The 19,925-nt window shown below is 40.5% G+C and overlaps 1 protein-coding gene across 8 annotated transcripts in view; it reads right to left on the reverse strand.

The window, feature by feature from the left end:
* Positions 1-19,925, reverse strand: part of ARID1B (AT-rich interaction domain 1B) — a 336,332-nt gene that overhangs the window by 84,117 nt on the left and 232,290 nt on the right. For 7 of the 8 annotated variants that reach the window (XM_054061622.1, XM_054061624.1, XM_054061619.1 and 4 more), the window contains 2 exons: positions 17,079-17,322; positions 812-901 (listed from right to left, as the gene is read on the reverse strand). In XM_054061622.1, the coding sequence (XP_053917597.1) occupies positions 812-901; positions 17,079-17,322 (334 nt within the window). The remainder of the gene's footprint in view (positions 1-811; positions 902-17,078; positions 17,323-19,925) is intronic. The other variant, XM_054061620.1, reaches the window with a different exon arrangement.

Genomic DNA, 19,925 nt, shown 5'->3' on the forward strand with positions numbered 1-19,925 from the left:
CTGGTAGCAAGACATTTTAGGAGGGGCATTTCATAAATAACTCAATGTTTATCACAGTTATCATGTCTCTTTTGCAAGCTTGTCGCTGGCACATGTTAACCACTGCATGGACAGGATGCCCAGTTTACAGCAGTTGATCGCATGGCCACGCAACAGAGCTGTAACAACTGTGTTTAATGAGCTAGGAAGGAAGGAGGCAAAAGGAAGAGGGCTTAAAGTTTATAAATGGTAACATCAAGGGGGGAAAAAAGCTATTTATTTTGTGACCACTTACTAGGAAGCACTCTTTCAGAACAGTGCTGTTGCCTGCAAGGTTTTCCCTTGCAAGACTTCCAAATCTTTGAACCATTTGACCCAAACAGTTGATTTCCCTTTATATTTAAAGATATTTTTATTTCTAGCACTGGCTAGAGGATTAGCTATAATGTCCATGCAAAGATATCAGAGATGAGAATTTTAAAGTAACAAAACTGCTTTGCTGCAGTATTTCTGTACGTCTTAATACCAAGACAGACAACGAGAAGTTGAATTCTCTAGGATATGAATCAAGTATTTACAGCAAACTGCCTTTATACTGTGGGCATTCACTGTATTTTGAGAAAGCCTTGTTTCCAATTACATTTTGATAAAACCTGCTATTCAATTGCTCTCTCCCCAGAGAAGAAAACCCCTGAGCCTTTTACAATGCGGACTGTCATTATTTTCCCTGAGAAAAGAAAAGAAATACCAGGAAATCTCACATTGCTAATGTGTGACTTAAAATGAAGGCTGCATTTGGCACCAACTAAAAAAGCCCCAACACCTAACAAACCTCGGTCCTGTGGCATTGGTGACTGGCTCAAGGCAGGGTGGGAGCTGGATTCTGACTGGCTGCCAGGAGGCTGCGGTGGCATCTGACTGCCTGTAACACACAGAGAAAAAAGGGAAAATAGACTTGCTTTTAGCATTGCAATGCACAAAACCAACCTGCTGCATTTTTCAACCACTTAACGTCAAAGAAAGTGCCAGCTGTATAAGGTAATGACAGAGCTCAAGAACAGATCTAGCTTTTTTCAGTCTTTTCCTACTTTTTCCCTTTATAAACATATACTCATAAACATATTTAGCAATAGGCATGGCGAAATGTTCAGTTTCGTACTGAGCGAGTTCCCAACCTCACCGACATGATCCAATTTATAGCTGCAAATCTCCTGACACATATTTCTTTTAGAGAGTTTAACAAAATCCAAGTCTGCTGAACAATAGGACTCATCCTGCCGAGCTTAAACTGGCCTCCAGCCAGGCAGACGTGGACTGCTGCCAACAATATTACCAATGAAAAATTCAGTCAATACAAAAATGACTAACAACAACAGTTTAAATAGTATTTCAGTGAATCAGTAGTTTTAATATTATTTGAATCTCCACGTAGAACAGGGGAATAAAGAATAATATGTAGGTACAGATGGTGAAAGTGAAGGAAGTCTGAAAGAGATCAGACAGAGAAGGGTTATCTTACTATTCAAATAAAAGCAAAAGGACAATATTTGCTAATTAAAATATCCATCCAGAACAGATAGACCCATTTTTATGGCCTCATTCAAAAGATACCCACATAGTTTATCCTCCCAAAGAAGAACAGCATTCATGGTACTGCCTGTGAGGCTCAGGACATGAACCATTCCCTTTCAGTAATACTAGATAATATAGCAGGTGCCTATTGCACTGATGCAGTCACTCTTCTGAGTCACCATTCCACCCTACATCAAGCAGGGAGGTCCATGCTACCACCCTCTCGCTGCACAATGTCCCAATGGTCTCGTGCCAAACAGCCAACCTGCCACAGCCTGAGCAGGAGCAAGAATGAGACTTGGATATTCCCTGGGACTCCTCTCAACTGCTGGTGTGAGGCACACCTTCCCTTGACAGCTCAAGCGACTTGAAGACCATCTCAGGTTAGGCAGCAAATACATACTTTAACCATTTAGACATTGTAGTGATGAACACAGTACAGAGAGCAGCAGACATTTATATCTCTCATTCTCATAACCTGCTCAGTTTGTTTTCTGTTTGAAAGAAATGGAAAGAATAAAAACACAGGCAATAGATTTGTGCCTGCTGAGACTCATTTCCTCCTGCTCAGCAGTCACCCCTCCACAGTGATGGGAGTGAGAATGCCAAGGATGGTCCTGGCACTGGCAGCTGGGCTGACAGGGGCAGCAGGGGCTGCTCTTTCTTCAGAGTGATGAAGGGCCCCAAGCTGGACGTATATGCGGTAAAAGCAAACGTGTTTGCTCTGCCCTATCCACTTGTCAGCCTCAAAGCAACCGGCTCTCAGCACTGACTCTAAAGCAACGCCAGATTGATAAAGAACAAAAAGAAAATCTATAAAATGTGGAGTGTAACCACTGCCTAGCTATTCAGAAGAGGTGCATTTGCACTAAAAAACATGACAGTCAACATTACTGGGAGCAGCTGTGACAACTGTCTCAGAGATGCAAATGCTGGACTAGAGGCAGAATTGCTCCTCCAAAAGACCAAACATGCCACTCAGCGCCTGAGGCTTCAGGATCCACGGCCCATTCATGAACTCTAAGGCATATGACAATAATATTCCAGCTTATGTTTTGATGTCACTCAAAAGCAGGCTGTGGAGATTGTTAAGTGCCTGCATTATAATGAACGCTTTCTGCTTGACAGGAAGGATTCAGTGACTCAAGACTGTAAACAAACAGCAATTCCATGTTAACACAGGGCATTGCCACTTTCACTGTGTATGCCCGAGGCACCGCCATCAGACAGAACATTTCAAGTAGATCTGAACCATATAAGATTTTTACAAATACAAAAGAAAAATAGTATACTGAAGGCAAGGGTAGCCTGCACCGTGCAGCTCCCAGTGGGACCCCCTTTAGGTGGAGGCTTGGCAAACTTTGAGAGAATTTAATAGTGCATGGAACATCTATGCTAGGCAACAGATTGAGTATATTTATATATGGCCTTTAATTTTTTTACTTTGATAATAACTTCAGTTATTAGGCAGAAGCCTTATCCTGCACAGACAAATGTGCAGGCATGGACTGGGAAAGTTAAAGCGTAGAACAGTGCGTGCAGGACATGTTACAAAGAAATTGTTTTCATCTGTGTCCTTAGGGAATAGAGACTTGGGAGTTTTGCAAATATACTGAAATTATCAGCCTCTGCAAACATTAAAGTTTTTATTAGTTCGGGTTTTAAGTTTATTTCTGATTTTCTTCTGTATTGAAAAGCTTCAAAACAAAATTGTTGTTTCACCAATGAAAACAATTTCATAAACAAGACCGACTCTACAGATATTCTAACAAGTAAAGAACGTGCAAGAGAAGTGGCCATTATGCTAATTATCAGTGGATGCTACAAATTATCCAGCTGCTGGACATTAAAGTATCACACCAAAATGTTTTCAGTCAACTGCCATTTTATCTTCAGAAGTGATGTGAATGGTAAAAGGAGGTTAAGTGCCCAAATACCTTTGAAGACTCCAACTGAACTCTTAATTTGGGTATCTAACTCCTATTGACTGAGAGCTGATGACAGGACTTTAAAAACCTTTAAAGATTCTGTCTGCCGTGCTTTTAAAGTTTCTTAGTCATGAAAAGAAATAATCTTGAAGATTTTCCATTTCTTTCTTTTAAATGATATTAATCCTCCTCTTTTTCAAACAGTACTGTAGTTGGGATTCTTGGAAGACACTTTAAATAATACATGAACAGACTTTTGTATTTTATTGGGGAAGGAAAAGTTCTATAAAAGAAAACCAACCTTTTTTCTTTTTGAACAGAAATTCTACAGCTATTTAAGAGAGGGAAAAACCTCAACAATTTCTTTCACAGGCAGACTACTGCCTCCTTTGACCCAATGATACACAGATGCAAGTTTAAACAGGGGTAACTTTTTCCTATGATGTGTATAGTATTGTTGCCACATTGGTGAGATACTCCACCTGCCAAAACCTACGCAAAGTGAATACTACCAATGTTTCATAATGTTTTTATTACGCAAAATCACAGCAAGGACAATGATGCATGTGAAAAGGATAGATGCTGCCACACTAGTTCTTTCACCCAGATTTAACAGAAGAGCAAAATGATACTCAAATTTACATAGCTATCTTGTAAAATTAGTTGTTAAACTTACCAAAACCAGCAGCCTACCTAATATCTTGTCTGCTATTTTTAAAAAACTAAGTAAAGTCAGTTGAGAGGTAAGATAATTTAAAAACATTTAATAGCACAGTTGTAAGCTGGTCTTCTAATTTTTAAAATTATGTCAGAAATGCTTTTAAACATTTTGCATGAGACTTTGAAAATCTGTGCTTGAAATAGTCAGGAGAGACTGCATCACACCTTTAAAAAAGGTGGATTGAGCAAAGTACTAAATGGCAACTGCATTATGACTACAGCCATGAAATCTGCAGTTAAAGTGTAAAGAGTAAATTCCTTAGAGCCAACACAGAAAGAAAGAACAGACCTTTGATATCCTGCTGAGGAGGGGTCCCTACAATGAATTACAGCCCAAATCAGCAATGATTTTGAACACGCTGAAGGCTCTCTGCTACCTTCACTGTAATGACACTGGAGGATGCTCAGCAGTGGCACCCCGCGCCAGTTGGACAATACCTCACAGATTTCTGCCTAAACAATTGAATCAAGAAAGCACTTCAGTGATAACATGTTCCCCCTGGGAAATTACTAGTTAAGGAGGGAAGGAGGGATATCAGTACAGACATTTTAAGATTCGTAACAAACTGGGAAACAGGATGGCAGGGGACTGATCACAGCCTGTGTTGAAAAGGGAACATTAGGCTGGAGAAGGAAAGGCAGAAGTTAAAGATTTTGTGAATTGTCTCTGGGACAATTCTCAATCTAATTTAGGAATTAAGAGCTAGGACTGGATTAATGACAATACAGAAGATGATCAAAATACTATGTAAGAAACTGGACCACGTTTTGGGTTGGAGTAACAAAAATGCAAACATTTAGACTCACAGACCAGAGATAGGCCTTTTCTAACTGAAGATCTGTAGAGTGATCAGTTAGAAACAGGAGAAGGAAAGGAAGGAAAATCTGACCATATTTGTTGACCCACAAATGGTTATAATCTACAAGCAGTTATAACTAACCATTTGATGTCACCCTGAATCAAACAAATTTATTATTAGGATGAACTAGGAGAACTGTTTCCAGTAGAGACAAGGAAACAACTCCACTGCTGACGTGTCACCGGTGAGCCTTCATACAGATAAAACCAGAAGCTTAATGACAACCAGAATGGGAACCAAGAACAGCTACCAGCATGACATGACAGGAGGCTGAAAGCACGAGTATTATTTAGCATGGCAAAAACTAAAGCTGTGATTTTCTGACTTCTTTTTAAAAACATATTTGCAGCTAAATACCAGGGAAGAAAAAGAGCATGATGTTTAGGATGATAATCAAACCATTACAGGAATTTGAAACAACATCCCTTTAGGAATAATGAGATCCAGGAAACCTAGTGATTAAGATGAAATCTGATAAAACAATGGGATTATATCACACAATCAATGTGACAGTAAAGGCTCACAGACCGGAAGGGATGTTCAGGGTCTTGGGTCCCCTACATCAGAAATGAAAGATCATAAACAGGCTTCTATATGGGATTGTTTTAAATGAGCTTTTCAGGAAATTGGAAGTGAGGTGCAAATGACCTCAAAGGAAAGAAATTTTTCTATGGGTGGCATAAAAGGAAACTGGTCATGTGGTTTGTGTTATCTCTTTCATCTTAAAATGCCTACGTCCCCTTAAGAATAAAGATTATTTTCTTCCTTAATTTATGCATTGTAGCTAAGCTCCCTGTTGCATTCACAGTATTTTTAAAATGACTTATTCATCCTAGGAGAACCCAGGGTTGCCTGCATATTCCCCCAAATTAAGATGTGCAAAATAAAACCCTTCTTTGTATCTATACAGTAATCTGAGCACAGATGCTCTGAAAGGCCAGTGACATAAGGACCCTTTCAGATACAGTGGCCATGGCCCTGCTGAATCACTCTGGGGGGGTTACGCAGAGTCAAGCGTGATCTAACCAAGCCTTAGGGCTCTGCTCAGTGCCATGATGCAACTGGTGCCCCCTTGCTAACAACAGCAGTGCTGGTAATCCACTGCCACCTGCTCACTGAGACCACTTCCACCTGTCCAACTTGGGAGCTCGGGAGCAAGCCTGCAGCCCTCTTGTCTTGGGATGCTTTTGGTGGCTGGCTGTGTGGCTTGCTGAAGGTGAGACTGAAAGTGGCTGATTAGTTCTGATGCAGTGGTGCAAAATGTCTGTAAACATGCAGATTACCAACTTAAGCCAGACATGCTATGCTCCACATCACAAAAAGTTACCAAGACTGTTGTTGGGCTTGAACCTGGTTTTCTGTATTACCTCTTAAAAGAAATGCATCATGCTCCAAAGACACAAGATTCCCTAAAATCATAGAATCATAGAATAGTTAGGGCTGGAAGAGACCTTAAAAGATCATCTAGTACCAACCCCCCAGCCATAGGCAGGGACATCCCACTAAATCCATGAGTATCACTCACATTTCATATAAAATCAACAAAAGGTTAAAAATCCACCTCTCCTTTCATCCAAGTATATAATTCTCAGACTACTAATCCTTGAAACTTACACTTCATCTTATTTTCCATATTTGTGTTACATTTACTATATCAAGTACCGGGTTGTGAGCAGGTTCCAGAGATGTCACCGTAACCTAAGTGCTAAATTGCTCTCAAATCGCCATTAAAAAATGCAACACTGAGCCAAGGCAGCCTGCAGAACCCCAGCTCTGACTTTTCTCTGCACACATGCAATACTATGAACATCTTCATTTCATGACCAGAAGCTACTTGTTTCACATGATTTAACATTTAATTCAAACCAAAGTTGACACTGACAGGATGAGGTAGCTATTCCATATTTTGTTTCATCCTCATTAGTCAGCGTGTAGTCCCAAGGTATTACTTATGGAACACCATCCAAATGTCACCCTCACTACAGAATAATACATTATATTACGAACTTCTTTCGAAAATGAATTGAGAAGCTGAAACTGGGCTCTGCCAAATTGAGACATCTAAAGTTTTATTCCCAGGCTGTGTAACCTCTGAGTAAGGAATGAAGACTTCTAACAAATATTCAGGAGTATTAAGTGAAACCATTGTTAGTACTGCCTAAACTGACAATGGGCTGAGTGGCAAGGGGCGAGAAAGCAAATATATTGTGTCTGAAGGTGCAAACTCACTTTGCTTTGGAGGGGATGGGAGAGCAGCAGCAGCCCCCGCAAGAGGGTCTGCTTCATCCACATCCCACCCAGAAGTCACCTCTGCATTTGAACCACAGTGAAGAACCATAGCATTTTTAGCTCAGATTCTGGCAACAATCCAAAGCAAGCTGTCAATGGAAATCTTCAAGAGGCTTGGACTCACCCAAATAATGAATGGATTTCCAGTAGGCCACAGCAAGTACCTGTCTGCCTGAGGACTATTCCTCTCCTACAAATTTCAAAATCCTGCTGCAAACCAGGAAGGCACTAGAGCTTCTCAAAATTAAGCACGCATCACTTATTTATTTATAAGCGAAGGCATAAGTCAGTTTAAATCTAAGGATCACTGCTTCTCTATCCTCAATAACACCCAGCCCAGATCTGTAACTTCACTTTACAGTTATGAGAAGTTTCATTTTGAGGGATCAAATTCTTTCTGCTTTCCCCTCTGCCTAACTCCATGTTCATTTAATGCCTTATTTCCATTAAGCTTGGGAGAGTTCTCAGCCCAGGGCATTTCTGCTGGAGGCCGGTCCAGAATGGCACAGCCCAGGATAGCAACCAGTTAAATCTCTTCTAATCCCCGCATTCAGAAATGGTGGCTCACAGCAGCTGGCACGCAGGAACTGAACAGAGAAGGCAAGCTCGTATTTCTCTCACCAGGCCAAATTAACAAAAACAAAACCTGATTTCTCCTTCTCATTTTCCTATTTTTCCTTCTCCCCAATATTTTTCCTCTTTCAAACTCTTTTTTTTTCTTGTTGTTGTTTGAGAAGCTTAATGTTTGGCTGCCTTCTGAAGAAACGGGCACAGTGACAGATGAAAGGCCGTATTCATTGCCTAATTCAGAATAGGGAAAAACCGACTGCTGTGCATTTAAGATTCTAACAACCTTGCAATTTTGTATAGCCGTTTTCCTCAACCCGTTCTTTTGAAGAAATCTGCTTTTATTCTGTTAATAACTAACCACAGTTGCAGCAGCATGGATCCGATTAGCAGTTCTTGCGCTACAAAGGAGAGGGTGGGGGAGGGCTGTGAACAGGGTTGCCAATTTGTCCACCTGGGTCCCCAGGAGAAAGATTAGATGAGGCGCTTGCTCCTTTCTTCCCCACTCGCTCACTGCTCTGCACTAGACAGACCTCTTCAAAGCTCTGGTACTGACTTCTTTTTTTTTATTATTTTTCCCTCTAAAGTCTTATTTAACCACCCCTTCACATGTTTTGCACTCTGTGTCACTGCGTCCCTCCAAAGCGATGGCGTGAATTGGGATGAGAGGGGCTGGGAGAGGCCGTGGCTGCAGCTTGCCTTGCATTCTCACACCTCCACAGGGCCTCTGAATTGCTTTAGATTTCATAAATTATATTCTCTTAAATTTGCGCAAACCATTGAAAAAAGTGTCTCTGTTCTTTAGAGAAAGGTCCAAACCCTGCAATCATACTGTATTTTTTTATTCTGTCCTTTTAAGCCTTTCATAAAAATGATAGTTTTGCTTGCATTTAGACCAAAGTAGAAGATTGCAAAGGGTTGCATGGACTTAGTCATCGTAATTACTTGGGACACGACATTACATGGTTGTTAATGCAAAAACCATATGCTTCAGCTAGAGAAAAAACATTCTCAATTTCATTATAAAATGTCAATTAACCAGAATATAAAATTGTAATTGATGTATGTGCTAAATAGCTAAAAACTCCTAAAAAAAGAACAGGGTAGTTCCTTCCTTATATCTGGCTTAATTCTTTCTTCCACAAATGAAACTTACCCTGACACACACCTGAAACTTAAAACTTTAGAAATCCATTTAGGGAGTCAATCCAAGTTCCAAAGGGAATAATTTTTCATTATCAATGCCCATTCTCTATACTGCATTTGTAACAATGAGGACAGGTTTTCTCTAAGCAGTTCATTTTCGTGTCTACTATTTTTAAGAGCCTGAGAAGCAAAACATGTAGCAGACATACACTTCTAGTATTTGCCACCTATTAAAAAACCTTCACTACTAATCTTAACACTGCCAAATTTTAACAAAATTATATATCAACTTTCATTTATAATATTTGCAGTGTGAAAACATGCAAGATACCAAAGAAAGAATGAAATTGTGGTTTCTTATCCATATTTCTTTTCCCTTGATCCAGCTACATGTAAGAATTGCTCAGAATAAATATTCATCATAAGGCAGCATTAACTCGAAAGACCAGCAGTGATGGAGTTTTACTCCTCCCTATTTCTCCTGACTCTCTCAAGTTCAGGCAAGCACATGGAAATGGAAGCAGCGCTGATATATGGCAATGAATTGTTTTGCTAGCCTGGCTTGCTACTTCTCATACTAGTTCACTGCTTGTGATTAACAGGCATTTTAGTAGCAAAATACTACGTGTTATCATTGACACTAGCCTCAAAAGGAACAAACTCTTAGATAATCTATTTTTTCTTATCGCATTAAATTGCACATTATACAACTCTGTTCTCAATGCTTCTCAGGGACAGGGGAGAAAAGAGTAGGCTGAATGCATAAAGGATAAAAGCACCTTGAGGCAAACTCCCTTCCAAAAACCATTTGGTGGGTCTGATCTTCCCAAAGACAAGATCTATCATGCCATATTTCATCTTGCCCGACAACAATAAGCTCCAAAGCCTGGTGCAGAAGCGGAGCAACTCTTCATGTATTTTTAATCAACTGAGAACTTTCATCCGGCAAGCTCCCTCCACAAGGTCACACACACCACGCGCGGCCACGTGCCTCTCATGCAGTTTGCAAAAGCCAACTTCTATGTCAGCTTCTGTTTGGATGGGGGGAGTATCATTAGCAACCCCTGGTTATATCATTTATAAACATGCAGATGTGGATTATTAAAGATTAATGCATTTTGGGATTGGTGTCGGCATTCCGTTTGTCTCATGCCGAAACCAATTCTGTTCTTCATTAGTCAACGACAACCCACATCACCCTGTTGTGGAAGAAAAATCAAAGGTGCAAGTGTGAATTGAGAATAAGTGATGAAACTGATTACTAAGAAACTTAACGGCTGTAATCAATCAACACATCACAATAATTTGAGTCCACTGTTATCTGGAGATGGGGAACAAACAGAAAAGCTCGCCACGGGAGTAAGTTGTTCTTTTGTGTTCGCTTTCTAAAAACCCACTTTGCAATTTGACTTCCATATCTACCTATGGAGAGATGCTGTCAAAGGGCTGTTCAAATCTTTCAAGCCGCAGCTCAACCTGCATGAATTCTGTCCCTGAGGAGGAGAGAGAATATCTCGCTTTTCATTCATTTTTAAAAAAATTATCTGGAGGTAGTGGAAACGTTCTTTTATTGAGGCTAAACAGCTATTTTCTATCTGGCCCAGAATTAATTCAAGCCATCTTTGCAATTGTTCATGTTCCTTCTGAGAAGGGACACAACATGTAAGCGTCTAGTCAAGTCTGACACTGACTAAGAAGCATGAAGACTGCTTTAAATATCTCTATTGGCAGTGATATACAGTCCACAAAAAAACTGAAAACAGCAAGCCTACCCCATCACAGAAACCAAACCACCTCCTACCTTTACAGTCTATTTTATCTAGGTATAACAACCATTAGTCAACAACACCAAAAACATACTGTGAGAAACTTTTCTCATGTGCTCATCAATCACTGCTTAGTATTGCAAAGGATGGGGGAGTTAAGGATAACCTTTTAATTTATGGTAACACAAAAATTAATGCTCTATTTGGCAACAGAAAGAAGGAAAGAGAATCTATGTGTAGCCATGTAATAACGACAGAATAAAAAAACTCCAACATTCAAAACCAAATACACACTGTATTAAATTTCTTGACAAAACCAGTAGTGAGTTGAGCAAAAAAGTTAGAAAGAAATGCACACGTTAATGCTCAAATGTAAACAATAATTGTCCAATGATGGCCTTAAAGCATACATCTACAACTAACAACAAACATACCTGTCAAATCTTGGTGGCTGTGGTTAAGTATATTTGAATTTTGTTACGTGAACCAGAGCACATGCATAATTATGCAAAGATTTTAATTGGATTTCAACAGCCGTCATACTCTAGGTGGATTTGTAGCAGCACAGGGATACCAATGACTCACAGAGCTACAAGAAATGGCCTGCTGTACTCATGCTGTCGTGGCAGGCACAGCACTTGTGCCCTGCTGCACTGGCAATTGCCAGGATGGCAAAGGCAGGCCTGGCAGGATTCAACAAGAGGGCAAACCAGGTATGGAGCACAGCTATACGGATGTAGGTGCTACCGGTCTGATGTTCCACGAGAGGTTTACTTGAAGCCCTTGTAAGGTACTGGATGAACCTCAGTACCATGCTCCTCGGACCCTGCAGGATGTGCAGTCCACTGGGCAAAAACGTTTATCACTGGCTTATAACACAATTGAACACTGAAACGGAAATGTGTGACCACGAAATATAAACATTGATAAACTAGATATCAAGCAACTGAAAACACTTAAAACTAAACCACCCGAATTACCTCTAGGAAAAAAAAAACCCAGGACATGCTGGTTTTGGTGATTTATTGTTTTTCTATCTGATGTTTAACTTAAGAGCTAATGAAAAACAGCAGGTTGACTGTGCTGGAATACAAAACCCTCTGTGGTCAGGAAAAACTAACAGGAGGAAATCGAAAGGCATGTCTGTCTCATTTTATTTCCTGCACCTGTTCTGGGAAGACTTCCTATGCAGAGAACACCTTCCTGATCTCTCCGGCCAGACTGTGAGTACGACAGCAGTTTTGATAGTGCCTTTAGTTAAACACAAGCTCTCCTCAAGAAACTAGATTGAGACTATTTAGTTATTTCATGAAGCCTTGAGACAACAGTTATGTCATGGGCTGAATTCTAATACGTATCACAGGTTAGATGCTCCATATGCTAGAAGCAATGCCTCGAGCTAGAGCGCCTTACAATTTGCTTATTTTCCCTCTCGTCAAGTGACAGAAAACCGCTAAATGTTGTTCAAACCCTTCAAAGGAAAGGGTTTAAAGCTACTGCTATGTGAAACATTCACATATTTCATTTGTAAGCATTCTAGATTTGCAAAACTGCTGAATAGGTGTTTTGTGCATTAGCAGTGATTAAGGACACAGATACGTCAATGGCATTTCATGTTTTGTTTTTTTTTCTGGTCCGGATGCCAATGAACAGCATGCATCTTCCTTGCAACAAGCTGTTGCAAGATTTTTGCCTCCGGAGAAGCCAAGGGGGAAATACTGATAGAAGTGTTAAAATAATCTTTCTGGACAGGGGATCATATCCATTTTACAAGACTATAATCTCCTTTCTTGTTTTGAAATTATTTTAGGGTGTCTGTAAAACTTCAACAAAAAATACAGTATTACAAATTCACTTCCATATGGTAGCCTTTTCCCCCTCAAATAATGTTTTTGAAAAGAGTCCATGGCATATAACATACCAGTAGTGGTGGTCAACACAGTAAGCATGGGGAATAGCTCAATCCCAAGCAAAAACTTTTCCTAATTCCTATTTAAAACAAGATCTGACTGATTGGCTTGTACTTACTGCAGCCACTTCTGGAAACAGTTCAACTTTTAGTTGTCTCCTCTTATAAGGCATGAAAGAAAGCATCAATCCTATTCAGATTTTTGCATCAAAATGTCCTTTTGGACTACAACAGACTATGCTCATTTTTTTCCTCTCTCAACCTTTTAGTCACTCTAGTCTATCCACACCTGACTAACAGGCACAATAAGGCAAGATCTCTCTGAACATCCCATTCCCCGCTTGCTAGTTTCAATTCTGATGGATCCTGGATTTCAACCTAGCTAACTGATCAATACAGAAAAGGAAGACCTTCAGATTTGCAGAGAGTAGAGATAAAACTGACAACTGAATGGAATACATCCATTTACTCATGTAATTATCAGAATTAAATATTTTTAATCAGAGGAGGGTGCTGACCACTGTTTAGCATTAATTAAGATGATTGGCAGTAACATTCATAACTGAAGAGTATCCACACATGGGTTTCTTCCTCAAAATTGTAACTCCATCTGTATCCAAGCTCCTCTGCGAAAGAAAGCATCCATACCATTGTAAGAAAAACTGTAACACAGTTGCTGCTTAAAAGAGTGAAAATAAGCATGTTTGTTCAGAAAGTAAATGCAACATGTACTAAAACTGCAAGCCAAAATACTGATATGTGAAAAAAATACTTCTACATATTTCTAAAGACTGCATTTGCTATTCATTATTAGTGTAGTGTATCCTTCTCTTCTACACAGGTAAAATTTTCTGCTGAGTTTTAAAAATAATAGAATCTATTAACTTGTATGAAATCTGTTTGTCCATCACGGGTTAAAGGATTCCTGGCCTATCAGCAATCTTCCACAGAACACTTAATATTAAAAAATTTTGCTGCTTACACCGCATGGGCAAAAGAGCTGACAAAAGCCTTTGGCCAGTGAGATCAAAACTGAGGATGGGAGAAAGGGGAGTTTAGCTTATTTACATTTTTGCTTTGTTAGTAAACCGGAATGGCTGGAGCAGGAGGGAAAAAAAAAAAAAGGGTGAGAGAAAAGTGAAATTAACAGCCACTAAATCTTCTGGCAACAGCAATGCATTTTGATGATGTGCTGTGTCAGCTTTCACTAATGGTTTAGGGTTGAATCAGGCACAGTTCAAGACCCAAAGCAGTGCAGGGCATCTCATCTCATTCTTTGGAAGAACATGAACCCTAATTATGAAGATGGCCACAAAATAAAAGAGATCAGGATTTCTGGCAAAGCAGAATAATGATGTACTTAACGGGAAATCAGAATGCCATTTTGAATCCCTAAAAATCATAAAAGACTAGAATTTCAGTCCTGTAATGAATATGTAGCTGAGCAAGAAGTGTTACCACTTTGAGAGAAAACTCTTTTTTTCTCAGCAAAACCCACCAAAGTTGTTTTTTCTGTTCTTAGGGGTTAATCTCCCTGGTCTATTCCAGTAATGCAAATGGAAACAAAGGCGGTATATGTGTTTGCCACTTACCACACAAAATATCCATCCAGTATTTTAGAGAGCACAGGAAGGAAATGCCCACTGAGCTAGGGACATGCCAATGTCAGTGTTGCCTGTGCCAGTCCATTCCCGTGAAATTCACAGCGTGTGGCAGAAAGCAATGCAGGGCGGCAGGCTTGCAGTAGGGTGGGGAGACAGCTTAAACAGGCAGTGGAAGAGAATCAGCCATTTGGGAGGTTTAATAGGGGGCTGTTTGTTTGTCTGCCCTTTTGATGTTAAATTAGTCGTCAATTTTGTTGCAGGGAAGGAGGCATCGGGAAAAGGACGCTTCTCTTTCAGTAAACCCTGGGAAAGCAACACCTTTATTTTAACGGCCTTCCCACCAAGAACCCCCTGCAACATTTTGGCTTTCCCCAGCCATAGCTATCAGCAACACAACAGCTGCTCATTTTACAATGACTTGCTGGAGAGAGAATGATTGAAAGAGCCAATCTATGTCACATGGAGAAGCTGTGGCACAACATTGCAGGAGGTAATAGGAGAGGAATGAGGTCAGAACAAACAAGGGTAGGGTGAGAACGGAGAGGAAAATAGCCGCGAACAAAATTATTAAAGCCGAGACGCTGTACTACACAATCTATATTTAAAAAGAGCCACAACCAGAGGGCTGCAAACAGCCACAGAAATGCAAACAAGCTCTGTACTACTTCTTCGCAGCGTCTTGTGAATATGGCTGACGAAAAATGCTACCAAAGCCCTAGTAATGAAGCACAATAGTGGGAATACATTTAGGTGAAAGCACAGTCTAATTCATACGGCTTGAAAGCCACAGCACCCGGCAGCATCCCACTAGTCGCAGCGTTTTAAATAGCAGCCTTGCTCATGTCATTTTGTAGCTTGAGAAATGCAGCAGCAGCAGCAGCAGCAGCAACACTACCGTGGCTTCCCAGCTCCCCTCCGGAGAGAGCTGCATCAGTTCACACCTGGGAGTTCACCTTTAGCGAAAGAGCTGCAGAGACTGGGAGCTTGCCCACACTGGGGAACCAGCAGCAGGCGATTTTGATTTAGCACTATTCATAAAAATCCTTCCTGAGGAAGAGTTGCTTTTGTGTTACCACAGCAGACCAGAAAACCACCATGCAAAATGGTGGCACAGTTTCTATGAAGAGGAAATACTTTTCAGGAGGTCAGACACAAAAATGAGCTTTTGGGTTCAGCTGAAATGATGAAGCAACTCTGACCCTGACTTATGTGCCCACACCTCTTCCATTTTTACTCCACAGGGATCAACTGGTTTCATAAAAATTATTACATTCCCATCCTTATCTATCATGGCTACAATAAAGCTATTTTCAGTGTCGCAACATTCTTTCCCTATTCAGCAATCAGGCTGCTAAAATGCCAATCCATTTACTTGACTGAATCTCACTGTGGGAAAATATTACCTTTCCAGCTAGGCAGACTATTTGGTTTTACTCAACAACAGAGATGGGCTTCTGCACCATGTACTAGGAAATACGCTGCAAATACAAAGCTACCATACTGCACATAATCCAAATACTCCAACCCTGCTGCCGTTTCCGCTATTCCTCCCCCACCTGAGCACATGCTGCCAGTCAGAGCGGCTGGAGAGGGAAGAAATAACTACACGCTGCATCAGGGCTTGACATGCTCAGGCCGCATTTAGTATGCAACATTCCTGTGTGCACTAAGCTTACTCTCCCCTTTGCTTATCTAGTTTAACCTCTGTATACAAACAGGCACGTACATTTTATAAAGATACCTTTGTATTGAATACTGAAACACACGCTACTCACTGAATTTTAATGTGCATGTGGTTTATAGCACATGTAATGAAAAGGCATCGGTGCTTTTGTTTCTTTTAACTGAGCTCCATGTTGATTTTTTTGTGGTTTTGTCAGCAACTGATGTTATCCCTGGGGTAATGTCAGCACTCTCCTACTCTTAGGAATTCCCCTACTATTCAAAATGTCAGAAAATAATAAAAAACTTGAGCATCAGAAAGAGAATAAACTCATCTCAAATACCAAAAACACACTGCTGCCTGACTGCCTGCAAGTAACACGCCAGCTGGGTGGGAACAAGGTAAGAACTGGAATTAATGCATGCTTTTTTTAATTCTGGGTATCTTAACAGATTTCCACAACCTTCTGAATGTGCATGAATGACTGTGTGTCATACTTTATGTGGCACAAGAGAGCAAGGTCAAGCACACCACTGGCATTTCAATTATTACTGGTGGGTAACTTGTTGACCTTTGCAAATATTAAGAAATAGCTTACACAATATTCTGTACTCATGTCCGAAATTATATTACCAGAATACAGGGTTGGAAAATCTCTGCCTCATCCTATGGGTCTGAAACCACCATACACGTTAAGTTCAAGAGCCAAACCCAAGAAAAATACACAGTAAAACCAAAAAAGACACCCTGTAAATAATATAGAGAAATTGGTGACAGATAGATGACACATGAACCAAATACAAAAATTATGATCAAGTATTCGCATTGGTTTATGATAAAGACACTTTATCAAACATGTATGTGCAGTCAAGTTCAGAATTTTGAGCACTCCGAGGGCTTGGCAGCTGATATTTAGATGGAATTTGCTCCTGCTTTCAGTATGCTTTTTTTTTTGCAGAAAAAGACCATGAAACCGCAGGATTCTCAGAAAATAAATGAATTTGGAACATGGGAATATTTATTTATTTAATAAACAAATCTATCAGTTTAATTTTGTTTGTTGGAACAAACTTACCTGGAATACTCGCCGGAGAAATGGGACCAGATCTTGACTGGTTGCTTCCAACAGGAGAGCCTACAGGTGAAGGCGATGGGCCCCCAGGGATGCCAGAGAGATGTGGAGAAGCATGAGGGGAGAACGGAGACTGTGCAGGGTTGCTCTGCTCCCCTTGGCTGCTTGTAGAGCCTGATGCGCTAACAGCTGAGCTCAGAGTTGCTTCAGTTCCAGTCGGCAAGTCATCAATGGATCCAGATAAATCCTGAGGAAAAAAGGAAAAAAGAGAATATAAGTAATTGTATAAACTAACCTCACACCACAGGACTCAAGAGATGGCATGGTGATGAGGTCCATTTGTTTACTTATTGCAGCAGATGAGAGGTTGTCTTCAGTGCTGCTTCATGTAGTTAAATGATGGCAGAAATCGAGGATAGTATGTACAATTCTCCACTTAATCTCCAATTCTTTTGAGAAAAAGAACAAGCAAAGGCAACAAATGAATCGGAACCAAATTCACTCAACGCTGAATTCAACTTTTTCCATCTGGATTAAGCTTTCAAAATTAATCCCACAAATTCTGCCTGAGCATACTAAAAGTAATAAAAATGATACATCAGTTTCACTTACACACAGTATTTCATTTTGGGGTTTGCAACTGATACAATCACAGCTTATACACTTCCCTCTTTAAACCACCACCAAAAGGAGAGAAGAATGTTGTAAAATAGCAACCCTTGTAACACTCACATGCAGCTCCCTTACTTTACAGAGAAGACACAAGAAGAGATCCTGCCCTTAGCTGCAGCCCAGGACCTGCTAGCCATGTAGGAGCAAAGAAGGCTGCTTCTCTGTTTCCATCAAAAAACAACTTCCAGATTCTCTTCAGTTTCATTTGAACACATGGTTAAAGAGTTGCTCCATTTCAGCCTGTAACTGCTGCATTCTCAATGAAAAATTTCCTCTGTAGTTCAAAGTGCATCTGAATTCTAACTGCGAGTTGCTAGGCATACTCCCTAAAGCTGAAACACAGGAGTTACACTGGCCTTTGGATATGTGGGAGTCATTTAGGGTTTTTTTTAATCATTGTAAAATCAGATATAAAACCCCAAGAATGCTGTGACAAAGCAAGTGCGTGCCCCTTAACTATCAGGAAAAATGATAATTCCTAGCCATCACAGAAAAATCTCATACAAACTGAAAAGTGCAAAGACAGCTGATTATTGGCATGGCACAAGCTAAGGAGCACCTTAGTAGTCCTGTTAGCGAATTAAAGGGCAAGCAAGAGGCAGAGAGCTACCTCACATGAAAAACAGGTCATTAAATGACCTTCGAGGCTTCCAATAACTAGGTTGACAGAGTGTCTTACTTCATCCAATACTGACTTCACTTGTCTGGCTCATGCAAGCGGTTGTACTGTAGACAACAGGACCCGTCACTCCAAGTAGCACAAGAAGAACTGGGCTCTGCCAGGGCATTGCTCAGCATAGCCTTACTGCTGCCTAATTTTCATAACAAAAAATAAAGTTAGATTTAGAAGTTACAGCACTTGGATGAAATGCAAAGTGGTGTATTCAGAGCAAGAGTCCTCCCCAACGCTGACTACCTCCATTATGAGGGAGGCTTACAGCCAGTCTCCCCTACAGACAGAGTCAGTCTTCCAAGGCATGGAAAGAGTAGGATTAACAGTTTAAACACCAGTAACATTCATTAGAAGCCACCTAGAATGCCATGTCTTACTCCTCCTTGTGCATAAAAGTAGTAAATACAACCCATCCAAGTTAGTTCTCTGCAGGACACCTCGCAGACCTTATTTCCAATAAATTTCCACAAATACTTCAAGCACAACTCTCACCACGGGTTAGTATTGCTTTTTCTGACAAGCACAAAATTGTACGCGTACTTCATTAAGCACATGAAAAGCAAAAATTAAGTTTGAAACTTCAGTCTATGTGTGGACTCTGCATTCACTCAAGAGTAGCCTTCCTAATCCCTACAAATGGAAATCTAATTGTGAAATGGGCAATGGACTATTTCCATTGCTTCTTTTTCAAAACTATTAACTGTAGAAAATGTAAACAAGAAATAACACCGTTTGATACTCTACAGGGCAATGCTAGAGATTTTTCACAGTAGAATGTATTTGGCAACGAGGTGAGCAATTACTGCCTTACCACACATAATACTGTATTCTTAAATGGAATCAAATCGCTGCTGTTGAGATGTGTAACAAATGCTGCAAGAAACACTGATAAAACAAACGCTGCTAAAAAGCATATAATAAACCCTCGAAAACCCAATGCAGCAGAATAGAGTCTATTCTAAAGGAATACAAATTCTGTGTAAAAACACAGATAGGCACCCAACTGATAGAAGATATAGAAAACACAGGGGTTTACGCTTAGAATAACAAAGATCTTAAAAGAGTGTGTAGATTAAAGCTTTCATTTGTTTCGGCACACCATGAAGTACTTGAAAAACAAACATGTCAAAATGACAAAAAGCCACGAAGCAGTTAACACTGCCTGTGATGAAATTATCTTGTTCAGAGACTAAGGCACAACCTGACCACTCCCCACAGCATCTCCCCATGGGGTGAAAAACCTGTGGACAGGAATGAAGTTCCTTTTTCCCATCAGGTCGCATCTGACTTCCCCAGCCTCCTGCGGGGGTGGAGTGACTGACAAGTCCCAGGCATTCCCTCAAGTGCCTGCTTTCCAGGGACTTCCTCACCGACCTGATGCAACTCCTTCACAAAAGTGGAAGAGAAATACGAAAACTTGCGTGATGTCAGTCTATTTAAAAAGTGAAGCCACACAGGCTTCCCCCAGTATGTGCAGGGGGAGCAGCCAGGCGGGCTCAGCACAC

This window comes from Cuculus canorus, chromosome 3 (assembly GCF_017976375.1).
Source record: "Cuculus canorus isolate bCucCan1 chromosome 3, bCucCan1.pri, whole genome shotgun sequence".
NCBI lineage: Eukaryota > Metazoa > Chordata > Aves > Cuculiformes > Cuculidae > Cuculus > Cuculus canorus.